This window comes from Vanellus vanellus (assembly GCF_965231255.1).
Source record: "Vanellus vanellus genome assembly, chromosome: 5".
In the NCBI taxonomy this organism is placed as follows: Eukaryota; Metazoa; Chordata; class Aves; order Charadriiformes; family Charadriidae; genus Vanellus; species Vanellus vanellus.
The window spans coordinates 29,592,797-29,609,804 of NC_138910.1; the positions used below are offsets into that span (position 1 = coordinate 29,592,797).

General features: G+C 37.7%; 1 protein-coding gene across 1 annotated transcript in view; it reads left to right on the plus strand.

Moving 5' to 3' along the window:
• PARD3B (par-3 family cell polarity regulator beta) overlaps positions 1 to 17,008 on the plus strand; it is a gene marked incomplete at its 5' end in the record, with an annotated part of 298,721 nt that overhangs the window by 44,577 nt on the left and 237,136 nt on the right. The window contains one exon of the mRNA XM_082483978.1: positions 7,050 to 7,141. Within this exon, the coding sequence (XP_082340104.1) occupies positions 7,050 to 7,141 (92 nt within the window). The remainder of the gene's footprint in view (positions 1 to 7,049; positions 7,142 to 17,008) is intronic.

The window sequence follows — 17,008 nt, forward strand, 5'->3', positions numbered from 1 at the left end:
TGAAGAGATGTGTGTGTGCATAAGGTGTTCCTGTCCCACTTTTCACGACGATACCGAGTACTTCAGTTGAACTGCGCATGTGATACAGTTGCTCCTAATCTGCTTCAGTGCAAAGTCGCCGGGAGTGGTTGGACCTGCCGGGGAAGGAGGTTTCGGCCAGCTTGATTGAATAGTGCATTGAACAACACCACAGTGTGTGTAATCCACCAGTAGAGTTCAGCTGGGATGATAACCCTCTGCAGAGAGTTGTTAGCAAGCAATTTGGGGGAATAATTTCTCACTCCAGACTGATTCCCAGGAGAGTGTCTATTTATGCCCTTGGTTTAAAATATCTTTTTAAGGGCCAGGACCACAGCTCACTACAATATTCCAGAAATCCATTGGTAGCTGAGAGGGAAAATGTTGCTGTTGTGGTTCCTGAAACTGTCATGTAATTGCTAAAAGCTGTACTATAGTATGGCTTTTCTTTGTCTGTGCTAATTAAACATGAATCCACTTGCATATTATTAAAAATACCTGAAGATGTACAGCTATTCTTATGTTGAAAAATATTTTACCAGTCCAGTAGAATACATTTCAATTGACAACACTGAAAGAAGCTGTATGATTCTTATTTTCATATTTGTTGCCTGCCTAAAAATGATCTTTAGCAAGTAATTAATTGCATTTGTAGATACTGCACAATTGCATCAATTATCTTATTTCAAATGAACGTCATTCTGAATAGTTGAGAGGATGATGTAGTTTAATCAGTTAGTGAAATGGAAGTATTTTAAGCTGTTTAAGAATACTTAACATGTTTTGCGGAGGCAGAGTGATTTAAATCAAGCAGACCGCTGGAAAAGTAAGAAACATGCAGTAACAAACACTAATATTTTTTCCTTCAGTTTAGCAGCATTTTATTAGCTTGCTTTGCATTGGTTTCCATTCCTGATATATTGATGATAGTTATATTGTGGGGATGTTAGATGGTTAGGAATTTTTTAATTGAGATAAATTAGTTGTGGTTATAAATACACGTATTTAAGTAAGACAGTTTGCATGTCTGTTGATCAATGTCATCTCTTTCGGACAAACTCTGTAATGCTTAAGAGCATACTAAGCAACTAACTCAATTTTCAATTATTGGTTGGATTTAAAATGATGTTTGATGTTTCATTATGCTTATTTAGACAGAAAAAAGGGAAGTTAAATGTTAAAATTTCCAGATTAATTTTGTTATTTTTCGAGGCATTTTTGTGCATGCGTTTGCAGTACTAAACCATTCTTAAATATATTTCAGGATCAGAAAGTTGTTTGGGGTGTTACATAAAGCTATGTGGGCAGGAGGATAGTCTGGTATTAGCTTCATAATGAAAGGTTAGCTAAGCAGATGAAATGCAGATATTGACACCAACTTTGTTTTCCTATCTAATATTTGAATGACTTTGAGTTTTATGTAGCTCATTGAAAGTTGGTATTGTACAACATTTAATGTTTTACCTATTCAGAGCCTCTTATTTTAATGCTTTTCCCCAGTTTCGTTTTTTTGGTTTTTTTTGGATTTTTTTTTTTTTTCAGCAAAGGTATTTTAAGAACAGGTTTCTGCTAACTGATATAACTTGTTACGTATTTCACTTGTCAGAGCATTCCCTGGCCTTGAGATAACCTTACTCTGTACTTTGTAAGTAATACAGATAAAATAACTGTTTCCTTAGTGTAGGGTTTTAGGGCCACAGCTTCGATTAGGCCCATTGTGGATTCAAGGCCAAACAGGGGGTTCTAGATACTGATTTTAAATCTAAAACTTGTAGTTCGCTGCATTCTTGTTTTTACAGTCTGAGGGTGGCAGGAGTACCATAATGAAGGGCACTGGTTCTGGTGGTCAAACGAAGTTTCTTAGCTGTTTCAGAAATGCACATACACACACAGCTTATGTTTTGTGCCAACGGACCAAAGCGAGCTGTGGAGAAACCTTCCCCGAGGCACAGTCACGTACAATTGGCCAGAGCTTGAAAACAGCTCTGTATCTAACTGTTGGACATTACATCAAGATATGTATAACTTTGCTTAAATAGGGTTATCATATTTTAACCTGTGCTTGGTTATATTATTACTGAATGAAAAAGAGCCTTTATGTGTGTTCCTTGAGCTATATGGTCTCGGGGATCGTCTTCTGTATGCAGTGTCAGCTGTTGTGTTTGTTGCTGTAGCTGAAGGTAAACACCTTTACTTTGTAGCAGGGACTAATTGGTTTGAGAATATTTATGAAAGTGCTGATTTTTAAAGCTAAAAATAGTGCTATGGCTTTTTAAGCTCATTCTGGCTGTCAGAAAGGCTCACATGATCCTGAAAGTGTTGCTAAAAATGTTCAATTTTTAAATATGGTAATTAAAATTGTCTGTTGTGAGAGCAGTAGATGAGACATTTCCTGCATTTGTAAACTAAGCATCCCTTTCACCCCCAGATTTCCTTGCATCTGACTGTTTGTTACGTTGGTAGGATCTGAACTCCCACTGAACCTTCTTGGAAGAAGGTTCACTGTTGGCCAAGCAGGGAGAGCGAGCTCTGCAGCCTGCCACCCTGCTCTGTGACCTTCTGCTTTAGGGTTTGGATGCCGTTCCTTTGTTTTAGAAAGCCGATGCCCTCGGGGAATACAATACATTAAACTGGAACTTCAGACATACATTTTCACTTTTAACTTTGTCATTAAAAGAAAGTTTCAGATAAAGATACTTTCCCTTGGGTATACTAGGCTGCTTCAGTCCTAATTTGAGTTGATACCACGCATATTTCTTATTAAAAGATCTTATTTATTTCCTTCAAGTTTATTGTTAGTGTTTGATGATCATTTTATACTCCAAGTATACCCTGCACTCAGGATTTTCGCCAGTTGTTTTTGTAGACTTCCTATTCTCTAAATTTATCTAGTTCTGAGATTTGTCTCATGGTGCTTATTGGTTAGTAAGATATTTTTTTTCCAGGTAGAAGAGGATGTTTTTTGCTATTTAGCTTTTCTAAAAGTGATGTATTTGCAATTTTATACTACCTGCAAACTTACTTCTTAAGAATAGTATTCTGAGCCTATCAGGGAGAATTGAGGTGATTTAGGGCCCTTTTATGGCCACTGGTGGCCCGTGAATACTTTTAAATGTCTTACTGGGCTAGGTGGTATAGTCTACTCTTGGATGAATGTGCAAAATTTTGCTGCTGAAGAACCCCAACAAAAGATTTCTTTTCAGCTAAAATGTAATGCAGATCTACACTATAACCAGAGTTTAGTTAGAAAACAGATTTGGTGCAGTTTTTTTAAAATACAAAATTCCAGGTTTTCTGGGTTACGATGATAGTGAGAAACCAGAGCAATGGGGCTGGTTGGTAGCCGGGCTGTCAGGGCAGCAGTCTGCTCTGTTAGCTCCTCAGGGCTGCACCCTTTGTTTGAAATAAAAACAATTGTTTTGACCGTTTTCGGCCAATTCTGTCTCTCCCTCTCTCTTTTTCTAGCCGGAGTTTGATACTTCCGTGTCTCTTTGCAAAAGTGCCACTATTGCTTTTTTCCCCTCGATGTTTTGTGTTTTTTATGAAAGGAGCATTTTCAAAAATTCAAGAAAAAACAGAGAATTTATCATGCTCCCTAACCTCAATGAGACTCATGACTGATTCCAGCATATTTGTTGCTGGGGCTAATATATGTCCATGCTGACTGTTGAATTGAGAAGGCTGTGCATGTTCAGAGAGTGGGAAATGTTACTGGTATGTACTGTACTCTGTCACTCTTTCTACGGTTACACATACACATTTACCTAATTTGAGAGCTGTCATATAATGAATATGAGACTCTCAAGCGTTTGGGCTACAGTTGTTTGCAGAGGGCTATTATTTAATAGGATCCCTTTTTTTCTGCTTCAGTCCTAATTTGAAGAACATGCTTTTTGCCACACTAAGAAAAATTGCCTAATTCAAATTATTCCGATGTAAATAAATTAAAAAGCTTCCACTGTTTTTAGATGCTTATGCTTTCTTGGCTTTTGTTTTTACCACACTAGTTTGCATTTTATTCCTATTTCCTAAGTGAAAACTGCAGTTCTGTCACTGTCATTGTAAATCTATTACACTGTCAGCTGAGTTTGAGTCAAGTTTTGGCAGTCGGTGTCAATAACTCTGCAATTGAAAAATTGACAATCGGTCTTTAAAATATGAACAAGAGATGGAGAATTTTTGCGTGTACTGGATCATAGTTTTCTAATAGTGTCTTTACTTGTGCGTTGTTGGTTTGCTATCATTCTGCTAGTTGAGCAGGAGATGGTCTGTTTAAATTTACTGTGCTTCTAATGAAATGCTGAAGTATGAAAGGAATTTGTCCATTTGTAGTGATTGTTACGTGACTGGAGCTCTAATGTCATTCTCAGAGAGCTCAATTATAATTTCAGTGTTATGGTTCATGTTTCCTTGATCAGTTAAGACTTTAAATATATCTGGCTTTGTGTTTACTGACTTGAGCATGTGATAATCTGTGATATGTGTGAGCACTATATGCCTTCAAATCAAAATTGGCAGTGGAGTGCAGGATGGGGGCAGGCATTTCTGAACTCCCTTGACATACTTCTGTCTGGCTCAGGACAGGGTAACTTTTCTTGAGGAGCTTTTACCCTTAAATTTAAGGAAGAAAAAAAAAAAAAAAAGGCTGTAATTGCAGTTACGGGCTCCAAACTTAATCCTCTAATTCCTCACAGAAGTTTTATCTTGTGGAGTGGTGAAAATGTGGGAGTGTCGGGCACCTCACAAGGCCGGACCATTATTTTCTGTCACAGGAATGAACATGAAACATTTGTGATGTGTTTTTGAATCTGTTTTTTAAGACCTCTACTGAAGGTCCAGTACCCCTGACATCTGTGATAACTCTGTTACTCAGCTTCAAGACACTTTTTGCTGATCTGGTCTTTAGCAGAAAAGAAAGCTGTTGGTTGCCATCTTCTTGTAAGAACCTCTTACTTATCTTGGAGTGGAACTGTGCCCTTACCAATGTTGTGCCGTGTCACTAAACAGATCTAATTCCTGGTATGAGATTAGATTTGTTGATCAAAAAATGGTTCCTTGTGGTTTAAAACCTGTGATTCAGTCAACAGAAACGTGAGATGAGATTGTGTTCTGAACATTAGTATTTGCCGTTGCTGTGAAATCTGAATTGGAGATGGAGGACAAGTATGGACGTAACCTCACTGCAGTAACCAAAAGCACAGAAATAGAGAAATAACATAGCTTATGCAGACTGGTATAGACGGTAAGAGAGGCTTTTAAATAGCAAAACAGTTCTGAGGCGTGAGTAGCAAGTTCTCTGTCATCCACTGAGCAGCACTGTTGCAGCCAGTGTTTGGAAGAAAAGAAAGTGCAGTTAATTCACAACCCGAAATCTGCTCATGGCTTGGCCATTTTCAGCCTTCCAAAAAGAAGAGCTTTTGTAGCACCAGTGGTTTTAGGGGTTAGCTAAAGAAGGTTAGCTTTGTTGGGAGCATTATTATTAAGAGGTTTGTCTGCTTCTGGCATCTGTTGCTACCAAGGCACTTTCTTTTTTTCAAGATGGAGTCAACATATGAAGGCTGTGTGTCAGACTTCTGTTGCTAATACACTGTGAGGTTGAGTTCTTGATTTACGAGGTTAGTATGGAATATGTTTCATATAGCAAGAATTGCTCCCTGACATGTGGTTCACTGTGAAAAGTGATTGGAAGAGATGGTGCATACTCAATACACGTTTTTTAAAATAGTTCTTCCATTAGTGACAGAAGTTTGCGTTCAGTGAGCTATATTGGTCTTGCAGTGGAAGCCAAGTCTGTTGGCTTGTGCTCTGATTAACACACAAAGAGAATTGCTACTAATATTATAGGTTCAAAAGTGGTATGTGAACCAAAAGGGGATCCAGCTTGATTTATATTCTAAAGGTTTGCTTGCATGATTCTTTTTTAAAACACAAAGCAACCCCCTGAAAAGAAGTTCTACAAATCTTTGAGGGACTGAAGACACCAGACCTTTAAAGCCGTCTTTCTGAGTGCAGCCATCTTTGGAGAAGTTGGAAGTTTTAATATACACTGTAGAGCTTTTATTGAAAATTAAATTACCTATCTAGTTGGCTTTGTTCTTTGGAATTAATTTATAACATTGCTACCTTTTACCTTGAGACAACTTGATATGGCAAGTATATACACTGGAAAACTGTACCACTGCAACAACAAAAAAATAATGATTAACTTTAGGCTTTATCTAGTTAAGATCAAGCTCTGAATTGAATTCTCTTAGTGTGTTGACAGCTGAAGATTTATGTCTTCCAGCTGTATTCCTGTTGCAGAGTTGGCAGAAGTGACCTCTCCAAAGAAGGTCTTTGTTACAAATTTTGCTCTGTTTACATTATTGCTATAAGGGTCGCAATGAAGTACAGTACATTAAAGCTAATATATCACCTGCTGACAGTGGACTTATCTCATTGGTACCTCTTTCCCGCTCCCAGTATGGAAAAAATGCAAACATTAAGAGTCTAAGGATCAGAAAAGGAAAGTTAAATAATAGTTTTCAAGAGCTTTAGCATTAATGTCAGGTCCCTGTGTGCACTGTATTTTTGTGTCTGGCCAAATAGTTACATAGTTTCTTTTTCTGTGAAGTTACTGGGAAAATGTCTTTACCAGATAAATGCTACTAAGGAATAGGAAGAGTAGAAAAAAGCCGTTGGGTTTATCCAAGGTCTGTGGAATCCATTGTGAGAAGGGAGGTGGTTTAGGATGGGAAAGAGTGGCATTTGGGTTCGATAGGCAGACAAGGAGTCAGCACGACGGGCTTCTCCAGTGGAAGCACAGTGGGACTCTGGTGTGAGGAGCAGGACTTTAGATACCCTCCTGTTTTGCAGAATGTGGTGTTACGTACACTGCATACGCAATGGATATTTCAGTCCTTGCTGTCAGTGAGATGGTGTAACTTATGTTTTCTCTTCCAAATATTCACTCAAAAGTACATATACAGCCATTGTTCTATATGCATCAATATGTATGTAGATTCAGAATGTGCTTTGAAATCTCTCAACAGGGTGCTTCCCAGGTATCCTTTCAGGATGGGGAGGTGAACCTTACTGGACCCACAGAACTTTTGTTGGCTCAGAGGGCCCGGCTCCCTGTCAGGTAGGAACATCTTCTGTTCGGTGCTGATTCAAGTGTGGTTTATCAACTGCGAGACAAGACTGACTTCTCATCCCAGCTGCACCTGTGAATCTCTATTGTGCTCATCGTCATCATGATCTCTTCCTTCTTGTCCCTTTCCTGTCCTAAAAATACACTCGATTCACATACTGAGGCACATATTTGTGCATGACAGTCTTTTACCATCGTTGGTGAATATGAATGATTTTATTGTGGTGTTTGTAGTATAAGGCTAAGGGGGAAATATGCTACTGTTGTACAGTCAGTGTTTTTGCTGTCTACTCAGTCCTGCAGGTGTCTAATGTCTTAAGGAGGAGGATGTTCTTAGGTGTAGTATGTTATATATCATAAAGAACCAGTCAGGTGAACCATATAATCCTAAAACGATCTGTTTCAGGTAAAATGTCACATTAGCTGCATAGCTGAAACAAGAGGAAACTAGGTGTTCTCAAGAAGTTTAATAATGAGCTTCGGGGTTTATTGTTCCTGAAATCACAGGGAAAATTCTAAGTGGCTGAAATGAAATGAAAAAAATAATTTTGCAGGTTACATTAGTTACACCAAAATGAACAAGTCAGGCTGCATTATAGTGTCACAAAGTAGGTCAGTCAGATCCTCAGTGGTGATAATAGAGGATTTGACCTGGCAAATTTAGACCAAAATGTTGCCATGCCGCTATTCTCCTGTCCCACCATAAGCTTAAATTTCAGTTTTGACTGGTGATTCAGGTTGTGCTGAGGTCATCTTTTTGCATAGGCAAAGGAATTCAGTCCTTTGTCCAGTATGTTGGGTTTGTTGCAGAACTGTAGTGGTGTCATAGCCCATTGCATAATGAAATTAAGAAATGTTATTTTGTTAATTTGTTTCAATTTTGATGATCTCAAATAATCATTTGCTATAATTTTGCAACTTATAGTTGTTTGTCAAAACAGTATAAAGTAAAAACCATAAAATAAATAGTATCTGCATGCCTTACTGTTAGACCATTTATCCTTACAGACAACTAAGAAAAACCAAGTGTTAATATTCCCATTGTACCTACATGGGTCTGGGATAGAGGCATGAAGTTGTATACCCAAAGCCTATGGGGAAGTTCGCAAGAGCAGGGACTCTAACCTTGGTGGTCTTCTGGGCCGTGCCAGGATTTTGGTAGAAGAATCACCTTTCCTTTAGGGCACGTAAAAAAATTAGTCTTTTCCGTGCGAGTGAGTTAATTTCTTAGTTTTTCTTGTTCTTTGAGTCATCGTTTCACTGCTTTTATGAGGGATTTTTTTGTCTTGGTAAGGTTGTGCTTTTCGACTCATCTGTCTGTTTGCATTTTTCCTCCCTCCTGGAGGCCTCCTTGTCACCTACTTTGTATGCCATTTTGTAGTTTTTTTCTCTTGCCTGCTGCTACCGAGACATATTTTTAGAATGGTCTCATCATGAAAAGGAACTGGAGTGCTCTTCCAGCTTTCTCTGCACCTGCCAGGCCCCAAAGTTACACACTAGCTGATTAGCGTTCATCATGTGGGTATAGAACTTAGTCAGTTTAGTTGCTAATGCTTATTTTCTCTTTATGGAATGTTGCTAAAGACTTCTACAGCTTGTTTCACCTGAGGTAATTATTATGCATCACCAAATGTATGCACTCATTTGTCTCTTGATCCGTTAATTTGTAATGGGGATTAATCAAGCTCTGTGCATGCTATGCTCATATTTACTGTTGTCCTTATGCTTTTACTAGAGTGTTTTAGATCATCTAAGTCCTCTTAGGAATTTTTCGAGAGCGTATTACTGTTTATCGAGTTAAACAAGTCGCTGCTTGCATTTGGGATTCTTCAGAAGGCGGCTGTGCTATTCGGTTGCTTTTAATCTTCATAACCTGATTTCGGTAGCCATTGGAAATGTTGACAGTGAGAAAGACCTCTGTGATACTTTTCAGAGGTATTCGGTTTTCTGCAATGGCCAGCTCTTCTCTGGCATGTCACAAAACAGTCGATTATTAGCCTAGATTTCTGTAGATCTCTCAGGATTTTTGTTGAATCCTGCAAACTGTCTTGGTGGAGGAGTATGGGAGGAAAAGTGATAAAGAATATACATTGGGGCCCACTCAACTGATCCCTGAGCCATCAGTGTTGAACAAACAGGGAACAGAGGGGAAAATTGGCCAGAACAAGGTATACTCAAGAATCTTTCTGCCTTGGCTGTATTTTTTTTGGAGATAAAGTGAGTTGTCTTAATCTGGATTGAAATCAATGCATGAAGGAGAAACATTGGCCAAAGAAAAAAAAAAAATCACTAAAACAAAGAGAAAGGAGCAGCATTTCTTTAAATGTAGAGTCCCAGTAAAATAATTTTACCAAAATTTAGCTTGCTTGTGCTTCCTGTGTCCCGAGGAGATTTTTAAAAACACTATTTTGCCTGTAAATGTTGAGATGGGCACAAAACAGTGAATTATATTCAAGTCTTTGTAATATATCCCAATTTCTTCAAACAATGAACTTAGAGGAATTCGGAACACATTATTTTGTAAAGCAAATTTGTTGATATTTCTGTGAAATTCACCAGAGTTTCAAAAGTCAAAGAATTTAAATTTTAAGGCAATGATTTTGTTTCTTGTATGGCTTTTTCCTTAAAAGTGAAGAGGGTTTTTTTTAAACTCTTTATACAATTTTTTTTTCATTAGGAGTAATAGGTTTATAAAGGAAAATAATGAGTCGCTATAGACAATTGATCTATCTTACTGGTATCTTAATTCAATTGAATGTAAGTAAAGAAGGGTTTATTAATAAAATAGTATTAAATAATAAAACTACTTTTTTCCACAAGTAGTAAAACTAGCATCTTAATATCTAATTGGACTCCTTTTACACTGTTCTTTCTGCACGAAAGTATTATTTATAATTCTCATTTGTGCGGGTATCTTTCTTGTTATATTTCAAAGATATTAGGGCCATGAAGGACCAGCAAGTCGTGATACCTTAAGCCTTCATTTAAATAAGCCATGTTAAGTGATGTTAATGAAGCTAATATTTCAGCCTAATTGTAAGCTACTTCATGCTATGAAGAAAGAAGAAAACCATTATTGTCCCTGCTGCTCTCACTAGAAAATATTCTTTCCTGTCACTGAGTTTGCTAATCATTATGACCTATAGCACTTAAGCAAAATAGCAGCTAGTCACCTAAGAAAATTGTCTGAGCCTTCTCATCAGAGCACCAACCTGTCTGAGGTCAGTATCCCTTCTCTAACTGCAGCCAATAATGGGTATTTCAGAGAGAAGCAGAAAAAAAGAAGACCAGGAGTAATATTTTATGATCATGAAGTCTAGTCAGTTGAAGTTAAAGGCTTCAGACTTGGCTTGTTCTATATTCCTCACTCAAGTGGGAAAACTGTTCCATTTGAGCAAGATCAGTTCACTGATTTAAGTAGGTAAAATGAGTTGCATGTTGGGTAAATGTAATGAGTGGCAGTGTGAAGGACTTTTAGCTCCTCTGTTGAGAAGCTAATAGAAAGGAAGTTTCTTTGCCTGGATTCTCTGAAAACATTTCACTGTAAAAGCACTGGGAAACTTTTCAGGACCGTATCCCTCAAGAGTCTGAAAATTTTTATTTGACCTTTTGAGAGTTCAACTTTGCTGGAGGAGAGATTTGAAACATGGGGTCATCGGCATGGTTTTTAATGGAACAAATAAATACAGGACTAATGACAATCCTCTTGTAATTTCTGATGATGGATTTTTTTGTTTTGGATTTTAGTGAAGACGATGTTCAGAATAAGGGAAGCCAAGCTACTGCAATCAGGATATAAAGTTTGGTATTTTTCCTTGCTTCCCTTCATGTTCTGGACTAGGACTGAAAGATTTTTAAAGTAACAGCAGGGTCTTGATACTCTATTGAAGTCAGAAATTTGTCACAACCTTTAACATTGATTCCCTTAGCACACTATATGTAGTAATACTGGTTTTGAAAACCTTGCTTTTCTTGTCTTAGTAAAAATGACTGCGTTAAGGAACAGTAAACACAAGTCTGCTTGGAAGTGGATGTTTAGCTTAATAGCAGTGGATTAGTTGGAACTCAAAGGGTAATTTATGCATAGATAATTCATTACGTGATTTCATTATGTTCTGTTTTGCTGTCTTCCCACTTCTTTCTAGCAGAGGTCAGGGTCAGTTCCTTGGTTTAAGCACTATAGATACATAATTAAAGCGTAACAGCAGTGTTTTTTCCTTCTCTGTATTTTATTTTTTTTTTTTAAATCTTCTGTGTCTTTCATTAGTCTTAACAACACAGAAGTGGAACAACTTGATTTAAAGAAAAAAAGACACAAGAACCTGGTGCCTGCAGGTTGTCTGGTTTCTCTCTAAACCTTTATACAGTTAATCTCATGAGAACTAACTAATTCTAGTGGGGAAAAAAATCTGGATTACAGTAGCATCTTCACTAGATTATTTCATTTTAGTTAGGAGAGTTAGTTACCTCTTCAAACCTGAAATTCGAAAATTATGACATTATTTCATAGTAAATATTTAAACTTTGTGGATAGTTTCTTTAGTTTTGTGTAGAATGGAGCAGCTGAAATGTGCCTGTCTCTTCTAAAGGAGAGAGTGAGCAGTTGCCTTAGCTGTGCCTGCAAAGCTCCTTCTTTACTCTGCGTGTTCAGTTGCTTTCTCCTCTCCCTGTAGGGTGCTCTCCACCCCTATTTAGATATTGCTCAGATTTTCATCGTTTGAGTGTATACACACTATTTAACATCTTGAGCTCCAGTTTCTTCTTCAGGGCTTTCATGACATTTTCATCAGAGCTTTGAGCATCTAGTTTAAAAGAGGAAAGGAAAATTGTGGAAAAGGGGTAGGAGATGGGTGGGAAATGTGCTATCTGACAGCTTTAGTTGAGCTGGCTACTCTGGAAGCCTCTCTGGAACAGTGGGTGCAAATACTTTATTATCAGCAGCAACAGTACTGTTTTAATATATGAAATAAGTACGTGGACAGAGTCATCACCTTCTTTATTTGGGTAAATCTGTGCATGCTGCTTCTTTAGAATTCCTTTTAGTAACTTGATGTCACCTATAGGCCTGTGCTCTCTACCAAAAGTCAGCACCCCTTGTTCATGGGTGGTCTCCTCCCCTGGAACAGCAGCATTGGCTGGTGGGGCTGGAGGCGTAAGCGAAGAACAAGCAAGGAAGTGCAGCTCAATAACTTCATATGTGAGCTCTCTGCATCTGAGCGACATTTCTTTTGTGTTTTACTTGGCTGTGGTCACTAAAAAGGCCACAAAGCATGTTCAGAATATCAGCTGTGCTTTTCTTTTTGCAAGGGAAACATTGACATCCTGCGCTAAGATATTTTTTTTCAGATACAGCAGCTTGCTAATCTGTACCTTTTCTTAAAACATATGAGGAAATCAATGATCTCTTTAAAGGTTTTTGCTTTGTCATTTTGTGCCTGGGTTGAAGACTTACGTGCAAGTGTTGAATAAGACTAAAACAGCAAAACAATATGCCATCGGAATGATAAATACTTGGTCTGTGTTTACTCAGGCATTTGTGATTCTTGTGACATACACATGATGACAAGTTTTGCCCAGTAACCCATGCAGAAAGCTTTTGCCAAGGTACTGTCTTCAGTACGTTGCAAAACAATTAATCTGCTTTAGGCTGCATCTACTGCATTCTTCAAGAGAAATCCTACCAAGATTCTCCTAGCATTTGTAATTTGGGAAGGTCAAAGTGCCTTAGCGAACCAAGTCCTGCTGCAAAACTCCAAAACGTTTGTTTCTGGAGAGGTCCCTTTTGAGTATCTGTGTGCTCGGTGGTTAAGATTGGTTCTTCAGTATTCTTGGATAGTTTGCAGAGAAACTTTCAGCTAACAGATCTTTTCCCATGGCATAACTGACAAACCGCTAATTCTTGATACAGTTTTCAGGAGAGGGAGCTGTAGTATTCAACAGCAAGGGGGCTGCCAATCTGAAGATCAGACTGATTCACCACTGAATACGCACCACTGAATGTGCAGCACTCCATTTACATTTTGCTTTCCATGCTCCAAATGGACTGCTGTGCATGCTCACTACGCAAATGCGTACATCTTCTCTGTCTGTCTTTGCTAAACTGTACTCATCAACATTTTTAATAATATGCATGGCAAGCCTTCCTGACAAATGTGATAGACTGTAAAGAATCTGGCAGAAATCAATAAACATCAAGCAATGAAGAATTTAAATAGTAAATGATGACAGCTTCTTCAGGTTAAAAATCAATAGTACAACGTTGAATGTGGTCTCGGATGCCACAATCAGGTCATGGTAGGCAGGTGTTTTCTCTTCACTGAGACCTCTGAGGCACCTTTAGTGCAGCGAAGGGAGGGGAGATTCCACCAGGCATTTGAAGAAACTTAAGTGCTGTGTTTCTGGTTGGGATGAACCCTGCAGTTTGGATAAATTTCACTGAGATAAATACTTTTTTAAAGTTCACTTATTTTGATTGCCATAAGAACATCTGTGCATGTTTTCCATAGAAATTGGGTTGCAAACTCAGCAAGGGCAGTATTTTCTGAAGTAGGAGCTCTGTCTGCTTCCTGAAGAACGTGCAGGAGATACTAACAGTGTAACACACCGAGGCACCCTCTGGGCGTCACTCACCAATGCTCCCAGCTTCTCATCCCCAGCTAGCAGTTGGGCTCCAGGTCTTTTATACTGACTGGATAGGTCAGACTAATTTTTTTCTTTTACTGCAAAATGTATTTAAGATGTATAGGGGAGACTTAAAATAGGAGTAGGACACTGTTAGGTTACTAACTCTTGGAATTTATTTTTTTTCCTGTTTTGGGGGTTGGTTTGTTTGTTTTTAAAATGTGTTGAATGTTGCAGAAAATCCACAAATTATCCTCTCTGTTGTCAATATCACAGCTATCAACCAGCAGTGGAAAGCCATACTGCGTTCTCCCACCCCTTTCTTTTAGTTTTTTAACTTGACGCTGTCAAACTGAAAAGTCCTGGCACTTTAGTGTCCCTTGTGCCTGTGGAGTTTTAGTAATTAGTATTTTTGAAGCTCATTCTGTTTAGGATCTCATTCCCCCTTGCCCCGCTCCTGAATACTCTCTCCTGTATAGTACACTGCTGGAATTGGGCTGTTCTTGTGAGTGGATTAAACCTGCTGGAAGATGAACAACGTGAGTGAATGATGTCAAATTTTTCTGAGTCTCTAATCTTTGAGGTTCCTAAACAACAAAAAAAGCCAAATCCTAGATGTCTTGCTTTTTAATTTTTTTAAGTGTCAGGCTTTCAAAGGTATAATACAAAAATAATGTCCTCAAATACCTATTAAAGTTGTTGTGAAGGGCAGTTTTCTTCTTGGATGTAACTAAGAATCATATTTGTTTGAGAATGAAAAGACACATAGGTTTTTGATTAAAAATATGATTCTCAGGTACCTTTTATAGATATGTATATAGTGTGCTCTTATTATAGATATTTAGTGGTTTAGTACATCCATAACTTTCACGATGTACCACAATATTTTTAAAAGTAATACACAATGTACATGTGGGCTATTTGTTTTCACAAAGAAACCTATTTTTCTTAGTGTGTAGATTTCATGTTAGATTTAAAAATAAACTTGTATATTTCCTTTGGCTTTGAGCCTACTTTTAACCGTAAATGCATTGATTTAATATGACAGCTAACCTGTCTATTGTGATAGCCATCAAAAAAAATCCTGCTCTATTTTACAGTTGCTTATAGGAAGACAACTCTTCCCTGCAGTATTCGAGCAACATGGGGTTATCTGGGGACAGCTGTAATTTACTTAAATTTTACCTCTACATATGGAAGCCCATTCACTACATTCAGTCTTTTTTCTGGATCTATAGGCTATGGCTACTTAATTTGCTCGTATGTTTTGATTCTGTAGAAGTTCAAAAGACAAATAAAAGTAGCCCTTTTATCTTTTTTTTTTTTTTTTTTTTTGTCTGTTAAGAGAATTGGAGGAAGCAGAAGATGGAACTGAAAGAATAGTTAGTTTCCTATGCATGCATTTTTGAGTTTTTGGTAACCCCCTTATTAACTTTTCTGACCAGTTTCACTAGAAAAAATGTCTTCCAAAAGAAACTTACAGGAAGATTTTGTCAGGATTTCCCTGTTTGATTCATGAAGAGAGGGGAATACAGGAAACAAAAAATTAGCAAATGGAAATGCCTGTTGATAGTGCCTGTCTTATAAATGCAGTAACATGAAAATGTTACGTTGCGATCAGTGGCGGTTTGTTGTTCAGGGTCTGTCCATTTCTTTTTTATGGAATATAAATTCATTCCAGTGTCAGCCTTTTTGGAAGAATAATTTACAGAAAAAAACCCTCCGCAAAACTCTCAACAAACAAACTGGACCCACCCCTACCCCTCCCAGACTCCAAAACCAAAAGAAAATTATGTAACTTACTTTCCGGTCTTACTCCATATTTAGCTAACCAAGCTAAGAATTATTGTATCTAAGGCAGGTTACTTCTGATTAATCATTATGCAACTGAATAAAGGTTCGTAACAAAAATATTAATAAATATTCCTTCATTATTAGGAAGCAAAGCCAGAATTTGTCTAAGATCATTTGCAGTATTTTTCCTCCCTGAGAGAGAGAGCTTAGCTATGCCATGTGTTTTTATGTTGTATCTGATCTGGTGTAATTGTGTGTTGCCACTTCTAGGGTCATCACAGATTCCTCCCTTATACCTGGGCATTTCTTCTTGCATCAAGTCAAACAATCATAAGACCATGGGTCAGTGAGATCAGTCAACTGATCCCAGAGGAAATTGTTGTAATAGGAAAAAAATAATTTGGGGGCTTCGTCATCTTTCTCATCTTGCGAACACGCACCCTCTAAATCTGTTGTATGATTTTTGGAGAAAGGTCAGAAGTCTTTTTCAACAGCTCCCTGCACTTGTATCGGTTAGGCTGAGCATTTGGCTCATGGCAGTATATGAAGTGGCCATTTGGTTCAGTTTTACGTGTTCTGTAAACACTATAGGATTGCGTGCAAGCGTAGAGCTTCTTATAGCTTGAATGTATTAGAGTGTCCTCATATAAATGGAAATACCGAATAGAAGTTCACTGGCCGCTAATCCTGAGTGTTGATGGCGTTCAGTATGATTTGAGGGGAGGAGGTGTTACAGAAGATGTAGACTTAGCGTAGAAAGTAGGAACATGATCTGCTAGAATACAGACTTTGCTCATTTCTTTTTTTTTTTCCCATTCGACATTCTGGCCAATTCAAGTACCTTCCTTTTCAAATTATGATCACCCAGAATAGAGTTCAGGTCACTGTAAGGCTGGCAGTGTAAAATACTCAATAGGAAATGAAACAGCACATAGCCATGAAACAGCAAAAATCTGTCAGAGGTATATAGAGGGTTTTGATAATGATATTTAGGGGGGAAACTTCCTGATAAAATGAGCCGAGTTACACTTTTCATTACAGTTTTTGTTCTTTGTCAATGAGGTTGCATGCAAGTGAGGGCAGAAATAAAGATATTTAAATATTATTTGCCTAATTTGCTTATTGGTTTGATGTCCTTAATGTGTGATCTTCATGTTTATAATGTGTCCACATGGGGAAATTGACTGAAGCAGCTCATGTGAAGTTTAAATTAAGAACACATAGAATAATTTATTTTTTTTTTAATGATGAAGTCTCTCCTGACTTAAAATCTTATTCTTTCATATTTTGGATAATTTACTTATGGGTTGACTTAGGAAAATGTCTAGTACTTGGTGTCTTTCCCTCTCAAAGTATGCAAATCCTAATAAAAAAAATTAAAGAATTTAATAGCTGTTTTACATTTCATCATATTTTTATGTATTCGTGTGCTCAGAGTCTAAT